This window comes from Pteropus vampyrus, unplaced genomic scaffold, assembly GCF_000151845.1.
Source record: "Pteropus vampyrus isolate Shadow unplaced genomic scaffold, Pvam_2.0 Scaffold83, whole genome shotgun sequence".
Classification (NCBI taxonomy): Eukaryota; Metazoa; Chordata; class Mammalia; order Chiroptera; family Pteropodidae; genus Pteropus; species Pteropus vampyrus.
Window position 1 is genome coordinate 5,665,387 of NW_011888864.1, and position 17,910 is coordinate 5,683,296.

A 17,910-nucleotide genomic window follows, 5' to 3' on the forward strand; every position below is an offset into this window, starting at 1 on the left:
AGCTATTTTGCTGTTTTGTGGGGGGAGTATAACTTAAGAATGAAGTGCAAAGGACATTCGGTTTGCCCCTATCCCACAGGCAGGCGCGCTCCTTACCATGTCCCCAGGCTTGACAGAGACAGCCACCACCACACCAGGCATCGGGGAGCGAAGAATACTGCTTGTGTCCTCAGCCACTTTTTCCAACATAAATTTGTTCAATTCTGCAGCGAGTCTGGTTAAGATATGCACCTTGTACTAAAGGGGCAAAAACAGAAAAGATTTTAAATGATGAGCTTTTCCTCAAAAGTAGCATTTATTCAAAATCGGTTTTTAGCTTTTAAATTTAAAAAACACCTTTGAAGTCTTATGGTTTTAAATTATTGCACATAAAAACAAAATACATTAGTTTGTTTCTGGTATATGTTATGAGCCAGTTATTTAAGAAATTTCTTGAAATAAAAACTCCTCCAATAATTAATTTGTGATAGTCAACATCCTATATCATGAAGAAAACCATCTGAAAACTTTATAAAGAAAAGAAAAATTTCCTTGTATCCCCTTCACCGCTTACAAACTTATCCCAATTAATGCAAATTCCGTGAGCTGGCTCAGCCAGAGAAAAAGGGTGACTCTGTGAACATGCACCAGTAGATGGCAGCAGACTGCTGTCTCTAACTCCCCACTTCCCTCAAGAGAGCAGCTGCACTATGTATCAATAAGTTAAGACAAAGAGTTTCAGTGTTCATTTTGGGCAAAATAATATTTAAAATACATATTTCTTCCTGTGACATGAAATGTTATATTCACGATTGAAAATGTTAGCTTTTCTTTTTAGGCTCAGCATTACGTAGTCTTTCTGTAACAAGATGGTTAGGGTAGATACAGATGAAATATGAGACAATCTTCTGTAGTAAGGGACAATAATATCAAGATTTTAAAACCATGAAAAGAAAACAATATGCACTACCAAGTATTTTAATTGCAACTTTTGTAGGTGGCTCTCAAACAATTAGGGGCACACTCAAGGTAGTTCGGTCAAACAGAACATTTCTAATACAGAGAATTTCTGCCCGGCAGGAAAAACCCTAGATCTCTGTGAAATAAACATATAAGCCTCAGTTTGCTCTATCCAAACAGAAGTGTTTGAGGAAGTGTTAGTCGGTGAAGTACGAACGACCACCTGAAGATTTTTGGATTCCTACCAGATCACAGTTCCCTTGGGTAGACAGATGCAGCAGCAAGGCAGCTCCATTTTGTTCAAAAAAGCTGCCGTAACTCAAAGCCTCCTGTGGGCATCAAGATGGCAGGGATGCAAAAGCAAAATAGAATTCCCCTTTTAATTCGGCACAGGGAAGGTGGAAATCTCTAAGTGTGTTCTTCACAGGGCCTATTTAAAAAGGAGTGGGGGGAGGGCGCCAAGGAAGAGCTTTGATGGCCTGAGTTCAGAGCAGATTTACGACACTGTGACAGGTTGAATAATAACATCTTTTGCATGTTTCTTTACTCCTGAGTGTGTGTTTTGCAATCAAGACGTACAAGTGTCTGCCAGTTTCTGAAAGATATGATCCTTAAGTGAAATTACAGTGCAAATAAAAGCTTTTTGCTCCTATTAAAATTCATCTGAGTCATAAGTGGCAAGGAAAAAAAGCCAGGAGAGTGCATTCTGCTGTCAGTCTAATAAACATTCTGAGCAGAGGGACTATTTATCAACGAGGAATTGTACCTCAAAGTCCTTCATTAAATCTACTGGAGGGGGGATAGAGAGAGAAGACGAGTAGAATTGTGTCAAATTGTACAGTTTTAGTATCTGTGCTCTGTCTTAGAAAATTCAACATCACTAGAAGCTTCAGAGTCAACAAAAAAGTTACTTTCCTAGCTGGCATCACCCTGGGCAGCTCCTTCCATGTAACTGATCGGCACTGGGCCCAGCTGTCTAGTTTAAAGTGTAGCATACAGATTTTTTTTTTTTTTTCACAATTTGACTTTAAAATGTGAACTCTAAATTCAGGTAAAGTATCTTTCTATACTGAGGATAATATAATCTATCATATTTCACCACAGTGGATACCCTTAAAAACTAATTTTAGCTATACCATAAACAAGCCTTAATATAAATAAAGTGCTAAGATTGTCCTAAGCTCCAGTTCTCCCCCAAAATGACATGATCCTGACTAAAACTTGATCCTTCTACTATTTTTATAATTTTCATATCTTTTGGATTCCTTTCTCTGTAGGACTCCTGCTTTGCTTGGACAGAGATGTAAAAGAGTCACAAAACTCAATGCCTTTAGATGCGGTCTTTGTTATTGATGAGATGTTCCTTTTCCTTTTGTATTTGTTTATTGTTCTTAAATCTGTTTGGGGGATAAGCGACTTATTGTAATCACAAGCAAAAAATAACAACGGGGTAAATGCCTCAGGAGAGGCCTTGTTGCAAACAGTTGGCTTAGAAATGACCTTTCTGAATATAAAAAAAGGAGGCAGCAAGAAGGTTCTCTTTTTAAGATTACCTTTGATGTTGTCCTGACCTCTTCAGCGTGCCCATACAAACACGCCTTCTTAAAACAACCTCTTGGCTCACTCGAGCAGCGTACAAGGGGGCGCTTGCCAGGATGGGATCTAAGTGGAGTGCAGCATATGGGCCCATCAGAATGAATTGCCTGGTGAGAACCGTAAAAGCTTTTTGATGCCCCAGAAAAGAAGTCATTTAAGAATGTACACCAGGGCTTTCAAAGCTTATGATCAAAACTGCTATTTATTGTTTTCTCTGAATTCTTAGGGGGCACGGGCAGAGCAGCCAACTAGTTGAGAGATTTCAGGAAAATGCCCTATGACAAGTGCAGAGTTTCGTTCTATGCTTGGCATTTAAATATTCCTAATGGGTCTGAAAACTTCCCTGGAGAGTGTGATTTTTAAGCTGGTGTTATTGTTTACAAGCAGATAAACCACAAACTTGATGTTGTAGAGGTGGGAGTCCCAGATTTTAAAGGCCAGTTGACAGGACAGAGAAGCACAATCCTATAGGAAGCCAGAAGCTTCTAACTCTGCAAGGTCATGAGAAACGTCTGCTTGAGGAATTAGAAGTTGCTTGTTGGTTCAGTAGCTGTGAGTTATTAGTAAAGGGAAGCTCACTCTGTGGGTTTAGGGAGTGCTCTCCAAACCACAAACTAATAAATTCCTGAAAAACACACCTCACTGTGTAAGTAGAACAGGTGCTCTCGGGGCTTAGCCTGGCTGGACTCCTCAATCCAGACAACTGCAGGAGGGGCTGAGGTGTTATCTCATGACCTAATTGTGGTAAAATGACCCCAGCCTAGTCTCTAAGCAGATTAACTTTTTATGGTATCTGCAATGTAAAACCATGTCTAACAAGTAAACTCCCAAAAAGTTCAAAAGAAAGAATGAAAAACGAATTATTCCCGACATGAAAGGATCAGGAAGAAAATTACAAGAGATGGAAAAGGAACACAATGGAATTGTTTTAAAAGCTAAAATACAGCTCTTAACACGGAACCTGATGAAAGGGATAAAGGTGGGAGCAGAACATTGTGGTTGGTAGGGGACAAGCAGGGAGCCGTCAGGGTTTGGGAGTGATATATGCTTTCTATCAGACTCAGTTAAAATGTCCACACCCACCTGTACTATGAGCATGCACAGCTCCCCCCTACAGACAGTAGGGCAGTGCTCAGCATGGATGCACTCCATTCAGTCACACAGAACACCACCTTGCTAGTGTCTGTATTAGTCTGGTACATGGAGCTCCTTATGGATTTTAAATCCATGTGCTTCTTTCAAAAGCCTCCAGACTGACCAGCGATTTTACACATTCCATGTACTCGCATGTTTGTATGACTTAGGGGTCTGTGGGCTCCCTGCAAAATGAGTGCTGCCAGTGTGCTTTACATATTTTTCCAGTTGTGATTTCTGAGCCTCCAGTTTCGTTCCTCTTACAGTAGGATAGCTCTAGTTTCCGTTTCTGTGTCATTTTTCCAATAACAATGAGGATGTGTGCAGTTGATAAACTATAATGTCTTTTCATGTCAACTGGGGGCCATCTCGGTCAACACTGAATTAGGGTAAATGATGAAACTTTACAGGGATTATTTTTCATCAATTATCTTAGCATCCTGAACCATTGGCCATATACTGTTCATTGGCCCTCACTTACTTACTGAGGTGACAAATCCATTTCTTCAAATATGAAGATCTCTTCTTATTCAGAATTTTACACCTTCTGGACTGGACCCAAGGGTCTCCAACATTAAGCTATGTCATCACTTTCACAGTGCAGCACTGAGACCTAACACTCAAATATTGCCCTAAAAGTCTACTTACCTAACTTGAGACAGAGAAAAACCGTGTTTTTAAAGTGACAGAAATGACTAGCTACAAAAATGACACATTTTTAAATACATCTATGTGTTAGAAAAAATAGAAAAAAATATTAAATGTAAATTAAAACACTTAGGTGGAATCACAGATGTAATCCAACCTTTTTTTCCTTTCTTAAATTCTTTGTGAGATACACAATTAACTAACACGAGGAAAAACAGCAAGAGTTCAAAGCCAGGCAAAGTACATTCCATTCCCCTCTACCTCAGCATCAAGACTAACAAAACCAAATCAGCAAAAACCTCCATGAAAGAATTCAAAATAGAATTCAAGCCTGTGGCTGTCCTCTTGGAGGTACAACCTAGGCAAAGAAGGTGAAATGAACAGACAGCAGTGAAAGCGCCTCATACAGCTGCAGTCACTGGAGCAGCCTGTTAGCATAATGCTGTGACAACTCCATCCGCACAGTCTCAAGGTAGCTGTCAATCAGGATGCATCATTTAATCCAACAGCACTCGGAGGACTTTCTCCGACAACCCACATGACAGCATATCTACAGCTCTATTTATATCAGCGCCCAGTCGTGTTTACAATGCTGTTGTAATTAGAAAAGATGCAACAGGCAGCAATATTATTGAGATTTCCATTTTGCAGTATTGCCCTGTAAAGTGTGATCCTGCTTCACAGAGTCATGCTAAATGACAAAAGGCTATTTTCTTCAATCTCCCAGCTCAGACAGCACTTCATTTGCAGCTATCTATAATTAGATTAATGGTGTAGTGCAGTACAAAGCAGGCCCACTTCACATCAGATAGCATATGAATTAGGACAAACACTTATTTCAATTCCAGGCAGAGAAAGCAATGACTGGGGTATTTAGCATACCCTTTATGGTGGAATGAGATGTTAATTGTGTACCATTACCTCTAAACTGCTTGCTTGTTGTATAAATCACTGTGCTAATTGATGCAGAGATAGAAATGTAGCCACAGGCAAGAAAGCAAAGGAATGAGTTGAAGATGGTGGATAAAGGATTATCGAGTAAAACCATATGGAGATGAGATTCCTTTGAAACCTTTCCTTTCTGCCTATGAGTAGGATTTCTTAAAAGTACAGAAAAACTCTTATACCGGGAAAGAAATTTTAATTTTTCACATTCCTTTTAAAAACACAAATGTCTTTTAAAAGTTCCTGGCTGCCAGAAATCCAAATAAGAGCTATATGGAATTAATCTAAATATACACTTATAAAAACATGGAATGTGCAGTTTTCACATAGTCAGAACTCCCTATCTGGGTTTTTGGCTCATGGCTTAATAAGTAACATTTGTAAACTACCTGAAGCAGATGTTTCTAACCCATCCACAGGGCAAAAATAAATTCTTTCCTAAGACTTGAAGTTGTTCTTATAGAGCAAAACACAACAAAACAAAGAATAAAACTCTGCTGGTTTAGGTTTGTTATAGACTCTAATTATGTAGAAGCATTTATTCAGGCTGTGAATCCAACAGAACAGAAACATTTCCATCTGCCATTGAAACAACGATTTTAACACCATCACCAAAACACTCAAATCTGACTACTCCAGTTCTTGATTTCACGTTGACAGGAAGGAACTAGAAAGGTGATATTTTTCTTTTTTTCCCTAAAACTAGCAAAAAATAATAAACAAAAGCACATAATAATTTAAAAGTTTCCGTCTTTTTGCAAAATGCTACTCTTCCTTTTCAGCACTCAACAACTCTTATTGAAGTAATAAGAGCATCTCAGAAGCACAAATATAGAAACCAAATGCTATAAAGTCCAACTGTTAAAGATCCATAGAGAAACATGTTCTTTGGAAGTTCATAAATCAATTGAATGCACCTCGTGTATGCATTCACAAATTTTTTAATAGCAAAGCAACAGTAAGGTGCAAATTACTGCTGTGCACTTTTTCACAAATTCAGCTGCTTAGCAATTAGCACTGTTATAACAAAATTTTACACAGAGAACAAATACAGCAGGTCAGTTAATAGTTCAAATTCTCTACTTCAGAGTAACAGTTAATATAGCCATAGCCATCTACTCAAGTGCACATTTGAGAAATACTGTGTGTAGTTTAGCCTTGTGAAATACAAACACCATGTTAACTTGCAAGACAATAAAACAATGTCCCAAGAAACTAGAATGTCTGGTTCAAGTTATCGCCACTGAAACTTGAGGGAAAACATCTAGAGCCTCTTAGTTGAGGGTAACAGACCACCTTTCACCATACAGGTATATGTGACTACAGAAATGAGAACACTTGTATTGCTACTGCAAAATCAACAGTTTAGGTTTAGGTCACTATGCTAAATAATGTTTTTAAAAAACAAATATGAAGGAATATCAAGGGTTCTTGAGATGGAAACAAATGTCAGCAAAATAAATAGTGTAAACTACCCTGAAATAATGTCTCCCAAGCGTGCAGCTAGCTAGGTGACAAAATAGAAACGCATTGAAGCAAAGATGTGGACACAGTGTACGGGCCTGCTCCCAATCATTAATCGCTTGTTTAGACCATTTAAACTAGAGCGGTACAGCCCGCAGCAAAACGCCAACACACCCCTCACTTGTGTCAGCGATGCTGGTGTTAACAGAAGAAAATATATGGTTTCTGATATTGGGTCCTAGTTCCTCAGCATTTGCTCCCTTTAATTGAGAAAGGCAGTTAAACAGAAAGTAAATCATTCAGTTAGCTTAGCTGTTTAATGACATATAATTGATAATGTCAATATGTTGCAGTGACATAATACATCACTTTCAACACTCGCCACTTACATTTATGAATCAATCTATACTCAAGCTTTTATTCTTTTTTTTTACTGCTAAGTTCATTTGTCAACTTCAGGCTTTTGCTGGGCCAGTCGATGTACCATAAAGAAGAACAATCTCATTTAGGGTAGTTTTTGAGGGAAGAATCATAGAAATAGAGGTGAAGCGAAAATTCCAACAAAACAAAACGACAAAAATACATGAAGCCCATTTCAGCAACGCATCTTTCAAAATGCTTGCTAATTTCCTTAGAGAGGAAATACTTTAAGGCTAATATCAAAACTTTTGAAGGAATGAGTGAATTAATAAGTATTTATGTATCTCTGGCTTGTTCCCAGGAGACAATTTTCCCTGGAGAGGAAAATATGGGGATGTCTGTCAATAATACAAAAATCTAACCCGATTTTTATTTATTTTCTAACCTAATTAAAATTTTTTTAATTAGCAACGCAAGGGTCTTTCCAATTCTAATATCATAATGAGCTTTTCTTTTTTCACAATCGTGCTAAAAATTGAAAATTAAACATTAAACCCAATATTTAAGAGGATTTATTTCCTCAGTTGTGCTCCACTGAGGTTACCTTTCTTGTAATTTGAATCACTGTGTCTTAAGATGGACCCAAAAATGATGGAAAAGAAAAAGGCTGCGGTGCAGGAAGCCAGCCCCACTCCCAGTTTGTGGGGAAGAAGGACGCTGAGGGCAAGTCCTCAGTGGGGTTCTGAAGGAGCGAGTCTGTTAATGGGGCCACTTCCCTGGCGCTTGGCGCTGTGGGGATGCCATGTGCAGGTGTGCCAGGATAAGGGGCCCAGCCTCTGCTTTGCCCAGGTGCCCACAAGCTGTCTAACAAGCAGGTACATATGCCACGGAGGTAATTTGCTGGAATAAGTGGCACTTTCAAATTCACAAAAGCAAGTCCATTGACAATGCACTGTATAGAACTCACAGAACAGAACATGTGCGTTCTGTTTGATCAGGAGTCTCCGTGACACATTATGACTATAATGAGTCATTTCTTTCCTTTTTACACAATAAAAATAGTATAGATCTTTGAAAGCCTTGTATTCAATTATGTAACAATGCCAACATCTGTTAACAGTACAGGCTGTTTCTATTCTGTATCCTGAATTGTTTTACGTAATTACGAGTTTATAAGGTATTTGGTAAGCCAGTAAGAAGGTACCTTTTTAAAGCACTATATAATTTGGGGTACAATAAAGTGTTCTCTTGAAAATCTATAATTAGGGCAGCATCAGCTTACAGAAAAGCACATGAAATGTTATAAAAACACAATTATGTAAATAAGCACATAGGTAGGGAAGTGTACCATTTTGCTATGGTCCCCACCCCTCTTTTTTCCTCTTCTATTTGAACTGCTCTTTGCTCATCTCAAATTAAAGTTATGCTGTCCATAGGGCACAGAATAAGTGAACATTGGGGAAAAAAGATGGGGAGCTTGGCCTTTCCTAGTAAGTTCTTTAGTCCTGAGCTGGAATACCAGAGACCTGGGCAGTGTGCCAATGCCAGGGACTCTTCAACAACACTTTTGACTTTATGTGTTTTTTTAATGATAAAATATTTTTGCTATTATGAATCCACTGAAGAAATTCAGAATCTAATATGCCAAGATGCTGGCTTGTATTGCTCAGAAATTCAGAAACTAAACTATATAAGCAGAAAAGAAACAAAAGTAGAGATGACAATACTGTGTAAACTGTTGGCTAAGATCAAAGCAGAAACCAACTAAAGAGGATCATAGTAGTCCATCTCAAAACATGCCACTTTGGTGTAAGGATTGTTTTGAGCTGAAAGCAATTAGCACTCTGCCCTCCCCTGCCTGTCTAAAAGCAGGGCATAAATTTCCTTTGTAAAGATGTCTCCCTCTCCCAAACCAGGTGAACCACTAGAGAACTACTCCAGAAACAACTCTTATCTGCATAATAAACCTCACTCAACAGCCCTTATTTATTATATTTCACAGCTACTTTACCACAACTAACCCCCACCCTAGAAGCCCAAACCCCTTTTCCTTTGTCTAACCTCTTCTCTACACTTTATTACCCTTGAAATGGTTAAAATGGTACACAGCCCCAAATTCTAACTGCCTCCTTAAGTCACATTTCTTTGTAAATTCCAATGTGTAAATATGAAATATCACCTGTTTTTTCCTCTGGTTAATTTGCCTTTTGTCAGTTTAGTTTGCAAGACTCTAGGCACTGAATCTATGAGGATAGAGAAGAAAGTTTTCCTTCCCTATACAACTCAGCAACCACTGGTCCCAAGTATTGGGAATGATACACTATCAGGAGACTGTGTAGCATTTTTAGAGTTTGGAAATTAGACATTTTAGCAGTTTATCTTGAAGTACTAAATGAACTTCTGGCATGCTACATATAGTGCATTATACAGAACATATAATACTGGAGGGTAATAGAGACCTATAAAGTCCTGTGGTCAATCTAGGGCAGAGGAATATATGACCATCACATTGGAAGCAGGAGAGGAGAGTGAAAAACACGCTTTGAAGCCAACGACCTGAGTTTGATATACTAACAGATGTAGATGTCACCTCTTGGCCAACTGACCCGACTTCTCAGAACAAATATCTTCATTTTTAAAATCAAGATAATACATATATTAAATGATTGGGGAATTAAGCTGATAAAGATTTGCAAAGTAACTAACAAGTGGCTGACAATAACTATTCACCAAACAGAATTTCCTGTCTCCTTCCCAAACATCTCTGATTGTCCAAGAAGAGACAGAGGTAGGTTTTGTTTGTTTGTTTGTTTGTTTTTTAATTGCATATTATAAAACATCTCAGATTAGCAGCTTTTGTTATAATTCTAGCTCTATGGTTGCACATTTGGGAGCCAATATTAAATTTTGCAACCACCACATCTTGCTCTAAAATCAAAGAAAGGAAGTTGTTTCTGATATCAAGAGAGCTTCTAGTTCAGGCAATGTAGGACTCTATGGTTATCTTTTTTCCTTAGACACCTAACGAGATGTACAGTGAGTCAGAGAAAACAATTTGGTTCATTCTTTCAAAAATCATTTATCAAGCATATCTGGGCAATATAAGAATACAAAATAAATAGGAAAAAATAGCTCCTGACCAAAAACACCATAATCTGGCGAGACATAACATTCATAAACAACAATATAAATACACATTAATCCAACAAAGGATATGACCAGTATGAGGTAGACTTTTTGATTTTAGACCCTCTCTTAAAGAAACCCTCCCAGGTTGAAAGGCAAGTAAGAACAACGATTAAAGAGTCAGATTCTTTTAGTTTCTAATTCCACCACTTAGGAACCTAGGAAAGTTATTTAAACTTCCTACGTCTGGAATTTCTTACTTATAAATTGTGTGTCATAATAGTGCCAACTTCAAAAGGTTGTGAGAATTAGGTGAATTCTTATATGAGAAATGCTCAGAACACAGTAAATATCATCTTATTATTTAATAGTTATTGTTACTGTATTTGTTTTTGTTATTAATATACATCTACAGATAGAGCAGAAATTAAGTGAAAGGAAAAAATTTTTTCCATACTCTACTCTGCTCAGAATACTTCTGGCCACCAAATGTGTGAGAATTTTCCTCACACCAAGCAATTTTCCAATTTTCTTTGGATATCAACTAGGTGTTCTATAATTCAATTCAGTTCTGACACTAACTACCTGGTTTAGACTCTAGATACTATGATTACAAGTGAATAGCAAGACACATTTAAACATTCTCTCATGGACAACCTCAGGAAGTACGTATCTGAATTTTCAACCTATAAAAGTGGTATTAGGCACATATTAAATTGGGATAAGACCAAACACATATTTCTTATTGTTCCCAACCCCCATCAATAAAGCACAGATTCTGCCCATGACAACTATAGAATGTAGCCAAATAGGCCCAACTGGCCCTGTCAGCCCTTTTTTCCCATGGAATAAGGTCCGGTTGTAAATATAACTTCCAGGCCCTGGGTATGCTTCGCCTCAGCCTCTCCAACCCCTCCCATGCTGCCACTGCCAAATCCCTACTCTGCCATTTGCTCTCTCTTTCTTTCTCTAAACAATGTTCCCTCTTTTTCTAATTACCCCCAACAGTATGACTTGTTATCTGTATATGACAGATAACTCTGCCTAGTTGCAATGATCCTAACAAATTCCCAGAAGCCATTGTCCTTCACTCTCATAAGAGATTTGTATTTATCTCAAATACAAATATTCATGCCAATGAACATAAAGCTCTCTTTACCTTCTAAATTGTCACCAATCTGTGATTTTCAGTGTCTATAGGACCAGAAATGTCAAAAGCAATCATCAAAAGCTTTAGTCATAGAAGTTAGGATCGTTTCCCAATTGACTAATTTGTGATAGCTGTCTAATCAAATTTAAAAACGCCTAATTTCTTTATTATTACAATTAAATAATAATACACATCAACCCATAAAATAATACTAGGAAACATTTCAGTTGTATCAATAATCCAGAGACCAGCAGAACTGAATATCACCAATCTTTTGGTGACCTGCAATACTTTCCTTTGCATTGTACGTCCTACATGGAAGAGGAGCCGCAGGAGAGGTAGGATATGAGAGTAACTACTAAGTGGCCTCACTCTGTGGCATCTACCCTTGTGAATCCACTGTGGATCAGGGTCTGGGCTATTTCACAGGCTCAGAAACTATACTTCCTCTATAAGCTTAGATTGGATCATTCTTAGCTAGGTGGATTTATTTGCCAAGCTCATAAGAAATTGATGTGTAAACCATCTTATGAATTTACAATCAGAAATATATTTCTAAAGGAAACTAGCCCATCTCCTAACTGTAGTGTGGGAACATAAATTAGAGTCAGTGGTTATTTGCTAAATATGGAATCAGCAGAAGAAGCATCAGCTGATCTTCAGCAGTGCTCTCCCCTAAGATAATATGAGCAATAGTTCTCAAACTAGAAGCATCAAAACTCAGCTGGAATCTGGTTAAAACACAGATTGCTGGGTCTCACCCTCCAGAGTTTCTGATTCAGGACTGGGTTGGTACTTGCATTTTGAACAAGTTCCCAGGAAATGCTGAAGCTGCTGGTCTGGGACCACGCTTGGATAACTATGGACCCAGGCACCCTTTTTCACTATTGAAACAGCCTTTCCAAAGGGACTGTCTTAGACTCTTTGGGTTGTATAACAGAATACCATATACCTGGTGAATTCTAGACAACAGAAATTTCTCACAGTTCTAGAGGCTGCGAAGTCCAAGATCAAGGCACTGGAAGATTCGGTGTCTGGTGAGGATCTACTTCCTAGTTCATGAATGGCTTTTTTTTTTTTTTCCCCTATGTCTTACATGGTGAAGGGTCAAGGGATCTCTCTGGGGTCCCTCTTATAAGGTACTAATCCCATTCATGACCTAATCACCTCCCAAAGGCCCACCTCCAAATACCATCACATTGAGAGTTAGGTTTTAACCATGAATTTGGGGGGAGGACGTAAACATTCAGTCTATATAGCAAGGACTTTAACTCACGTCCATTAAGAAGGTTTTCTCTCCCTATACTCATGCTGTTAAATAATGCTTCTTTGACTCTTGTTCTAGGTAAAAAGATCTTCCGAGCAACACATTCTTTCTTCATATACAATAATAACTGATCAACTTAAGAAGTTATGAGTATAGAGCTGGTACTCTATAAATAAACTAAGATTCAGATTCTGACTTTGTATGGCCTATGGTATGTTACCTTGCTTTCTAGCCCCAATTACTTATCTGTGAAATGAGAGAATATAGCTTATCTTATAGAACTATCGTGTGTGTGGTGTGTGTGGGGGGGGGCGGGGGGGTGGTAAAAAAACTTGCAGACCTATGTTAAGATTTGAATTACATTAACAGATGTGAACTGTCTGGCACAATAATTGCCAGCACGCAAAGCACCCAGTGAACAGTAGCTATTATCATGACTCTTGTGATGACTGAATTGTGTCTCCCCAAAATTCACATGTTGAAACCCTAACTCCCAATATAATAATACTGAGAGCTAAAACCTTTAAGAAGGTAATCAATGAGATCATAAGGGTGGGGCCTAATGCAATAGGACTGGTGCCCTTATAAGACGGGGAAGAGACACCAGGACTGAAATCACAGAGAAGAGAAGCCATATGAGGACACAAAAATATGATGGCCCTCTGTAAGCCCGAGGAGAGAGGCCTCAGAAGTAATTAAACCTGCTGACATCTTGATCTTGGACTTCCGGACTTCAGAAATGTAAGGAAATAAATTTCTGTGGTTTAAGCTACTCAGCCTGTGGTGTAACCCTGCTTACAGAAGGACTATTTTTAATGTATTTTTTGCATATATTCAGTCTTGCTCATTTCAAGTTTCAAAGTTTTAGGAGTATTTTGGTGTCTTTAGTTACTCTTCCATTAATTTTTCTTAGACCTCAATGTTGCTGTCCCTGAGTTAGAAGAGTGAGTCTCTGGTTCCATAAGTAACCTTCTGAGGTTGGAAAATATCACTGGGCTCAAAGTATCTTCTGAAAGAGGGGTTCTCTTTAAATGTTTACGGATTTTGGATGAGCTAAAACCAGCTATAACTATCCAATATCTGGGCTGTTGGAGGATTATTCATTTGATCTCCTGGTTTATTAAAAATGATGGGGAAGCTAAAAAGTCCCAGAAAAGTTGGCTAGGTAACTTCGAATGGAATGCATATGTTATTATACAAATTTATTAAGTATAAATTCCCTGTAAAGAAACTTTAATATTTAACAACTTTTAAATATATCCCAAGAATTGTAGTCTCGACAAATGATAACAAATGTAAGTGCTAAATCACTATTGCCTTTGGTCTGGCATCTACAAGAGGAAATTAATTATACACTGAATGAGTTTGAGTTTTATTTGACTTGCAACTTTTCTACAATCATATTAGACTATGGAAGTTTTGGTTACTCCATTCATTTTAAAACAAATCACCTGAAACTGAAGAAGGTCCCAGAGAAAATGGATTGAACCAAAACTGTTTAGCAGCTCTCCTGGACAGTGGGACTCCATTCTTGCCAAATTTCTTACTTCAATAAAGTTTAGAGATAGAGTGATCTGAGGGTGGGTTACAAACACTGTCTATTTTCTCTTTTAAAAAAATAGATCTATTATTTCTTCCCCCCAAATGACAGAAAGATGATTTAATTGAATATTCCTTCAAAACTCTTCAGATGGAGACAAAATCCAAGTGCCTCTAGAAAAGTCTCAAGCAACCTATGAAAAAGAAACACACAAAATATTTTTTTCCTTGCTTCTTCTGTGTTTTGAAAATGATCATCTGTAAAAGAACTTTTTTGTTATGCCAAACATAGTTAAGATTTGTTTACATCAGAAAGTATGACAAAGTTCACATGGGTTTTGGTCTTATTTTTGTCACTTAAGATGATGGGACAAACTTGCTTCTTTGTGGCAAAGTGCTGTGCAGTGGAAGTGTGTATGCAACAAACATCGTGGAAACACGGGCCACCTACACTTTCTATCACAAGAAGGATGATATTAAAGGGTGGAACTTTACTAAAATATTACTTGTCCTAACAACAACAAAAAATACTGTCTTGAGGCATCCTACAGGCTTGCCTATTTACCCTGCCAAACAGCACATGTTTCCAGCCTAGCAAGAAGAGACACAAGCAAGTAGCTATAAAAAGTTCCACTGCTGAAGAATGAGATTCCATGAGCTAGTATTAAGAGTCAGCGAACATGGCAATTTCTCTTAGGGAAATATTTACACCGTCTTGAGAACCTTGAAGAATTCTTTTGAAAATTTATTTTTGCCTAGACATCACTGAAATTTAGACAGAGGTTCACAATCCTTGCTGACAATATCACTAGTGTTTACCTTGTAGAAATGACCTCACTGAGAGAACAAAGGAAATGACTTGGCATGAATTTAATTTGAAGACTCTTGGAGCCTGGAAAAGTCTTGGCCATTCCAGTCGTATCTGCTACCTCATGCCTGGGTAAGTCAGCACATGTTGCCACTACAATAAAAATTTTTAATTGGCTAAATGTCAAAGAGGATACAGGCTAAACTGCTTTACCATTCCAGAATTTTAACTTCTATTCAAGCCAAAGAATAGAGTAGGTTTCTCAGATACGCACTTCAAAGCCAAATTCAGGTTAATTTTTCATTTCCTTTGCACATTTTTTCCATATTTTTATTTTCATTAATTTTTATACTCCATAATAAGAGAAAAAAGTGACGACTTTTTTTTGCAAAGATGATTTTTATCTTCTATGAGAAGGAAATTAATTTCCAGTGCAATAAAATAAACTGTACATCCTGATGATATAACTTCTGTGACTATCAATTACTGTGATTTTTCCCACGAATGCCTCACTTTTCTGCTATTTTGCGCTCTGTGTTAATTAGGGAAGAAAGGACTATGGAATCCCACACACCCTGAGAGACAGAGCGCACTCTGCGCCCAGCTTCTGTGAGATCTGCGTACTGATTTCCATGTTAGGGTTCTGTGATCTAAGAACTCAATCCTAGAGTTCACGCTGCCAACTACTGTAGTTTCCTGAACACAGTAAGTAGTTTCATGGTGAGTATCCTCCCCATTTTCCTTTCCTTGGCTGACTCATAATCATTTCTTAAATCAAGGCTGAGGTGTCATCATGTCAGGGGCCTTCCGCTAACTCCCACGTTGGGCGATATCCACTTACTGGCTCTCACGGCACCCTGGCTGTTTTAACATCTACCATCTTATGTTGAAATACCACCTTAAGTGTCGATTTCCTTTACCAAATAGCAAACAAACAAACAAACAAAAAAGGCGGTAACTTTACAGTGGATAAACCTGACACACACCACCTTAACTAAGTGATCAATGTCACCGGTAATGGGACAAAGAGAAACAAAGGACACTAACAAAATGTAAAGGTTATAAACTACAAAGAAAGACTAAAGACGTGTTCTAGACTAAAAGAGACCACAAGACATGAAAACTAAATGAAATGTGTGATTCTGAATTAGATCTGGATCACAAAACCATTTTTTTCTTTTGCTATAAAAGATATTAGTAGAAAAACCAGAAAAATTTGAAAGGCTTGTAGATTAAATAATAGTACTCTATCAATGATAATTTCCTGCACTGTGGTTTATAGAAGGGAATGCTGTTGTCTTGTCTTTAGGAAATTCTTATTTAAGTATTGTTAGCAACTTTCTGCAATGGGTCCGATAAAAACAAACAGAGAGACAAAGAGAGGGAATGGGGGTGGGGAGAGAGAACAAACAATAAAGAAACCACAAAAAAAAATTAACATTTGGGGGAATTGGTGAAGTTATATGGACATTTTTGTACTATTTTTGCAACGTTTCTTTAAGTCTTATATCAAGAAGCTTTAAAAATGTCAATCACAAAAAATACCTAAAAAAACTTTTCCTTTTAGATGAGAATAAAGTATGGGATTAGAAACATGCATACTGTGTTCATGGTAGATGAGAAATTCTGCAGTAATTACTTTTAAAGTGAAATCAGTGGTTACACAGAATGCTAATTGGAAGCTGGCACAATTCCAGGTTCCTGACACTATCTCCCAAATTAACCCAACAAACTGGACAGCAGAGCAGTAAACGATATTTTCTTCATTGTATAGTCATAAATGAGAAGCAAGAACACTGCATGTAATGCTGAACTATCAATCTGCTTTACAAATAAATATATTTCTCACAGGTTTTACAAACCAAAAGACCTATCTCTGCTTTAAAGGCAATCATCCTACAAATACCCTACACAAAATATAAGAAACACTACATTGTATTAGGCTTATATAATTTATAGTCTATTAATGCTGACTGCCAGCAATGGTATCATCTCAATGGGCCCAGTCATTACAGAGATGGCATTCTCTATGACAAGATTAAATTACCTGGACTAGCTATAGGGCTATGAAGCAAAGAAGAATAAGACTTTGTGTCTATTGATCATCAGGAAGTTGACCATGACATTTGGGAAACATGCACCAGTAGAGGTAAGTCATAGGGCAAAGCATAATGTGGAGACTGGTGAGGGATGTGAGAACTGTAAAGAATCACAAAGGAGCTCTCTATAAACACCTCCATGTGGAGAAGAGAATTGATTTATTAGCCCAGCCACAGAAGATATTTATAGGAAGGCAGATTTCAACCCAACACAGGAAACAATTTTTAACAGAGCTCTCCAGTAATAGAATTGATAGCCTTTTGAAGTAGTGAGCCTCTCACCACTGAATATATTCAATTATATGCAAGATATACTCTTCAAGTACTATAAGGATGTAAGATTCTTATACCACCTAGGCTCGATCTAGAAACAATGAAGGCTGAGTTTTTCAATGGCAGCACCCCTGGCCTCTACCATTGCACCCCCCTCCCAGTTGTGGACAGCCAAAAATATCTCCAGACATTGCCAAATGTCCCCTGGGAGGTAAAACTGCCCTTAGCCGAGGCATTCCTAACAGCAAATTTCTCTAAGTTTGTGTATTGAGAAAGTGAAATACGATAGACTTTCAGAAGGAGGGCCTAAGGTAATCAGAGAAAGACTTATGGAGAAGGTAAGATTTGAGGTAAGTCTTATAGTAAATTCTGAAGAAGGGTGGAGAAAGCAGTAAGCTTTCTTGGATAGGAATGGTATGAATCAAGGTGTGGAGGAGGTAGGAAAGCCAGTTGGCTAAGTAGAAGGGTTCGATGGTAGATAAGGCTACAAGTATTTGTAATGTTGTAATGTGTTGAAGGGATTTCCGATCTAAAGTCAAGGCAGCTTAGGTTGGCACCTCGA

General features: G+C 37.9%; 1 protein-coding gene across 4 annotated transcripts in view; it reads right to left on the reverse strand.

Annotated features, from left to right (window-relative positions):
* PCCA (propionyl-CoA carboxylase alpha subunit) overlaps nt 1-17,910 on the reverse strand; it is a 352,647-nt gene that overhangs the window by 14,075 nt on the left and 320,662 nt on the right. For all 4 annotated transcript variants that reach the window (XM_011363200.2, XM_011363198.2, XM_023532414.1 and 1 more), the window contains one exon: nt 97-237. In XM_011363200.2, coding sequence (XP_011361502.1) covers nt 97-237 — 141 coding nt within the window. The remainder of the gene's footprint in view (nt 1-96; nt 238-17,910) is intronic.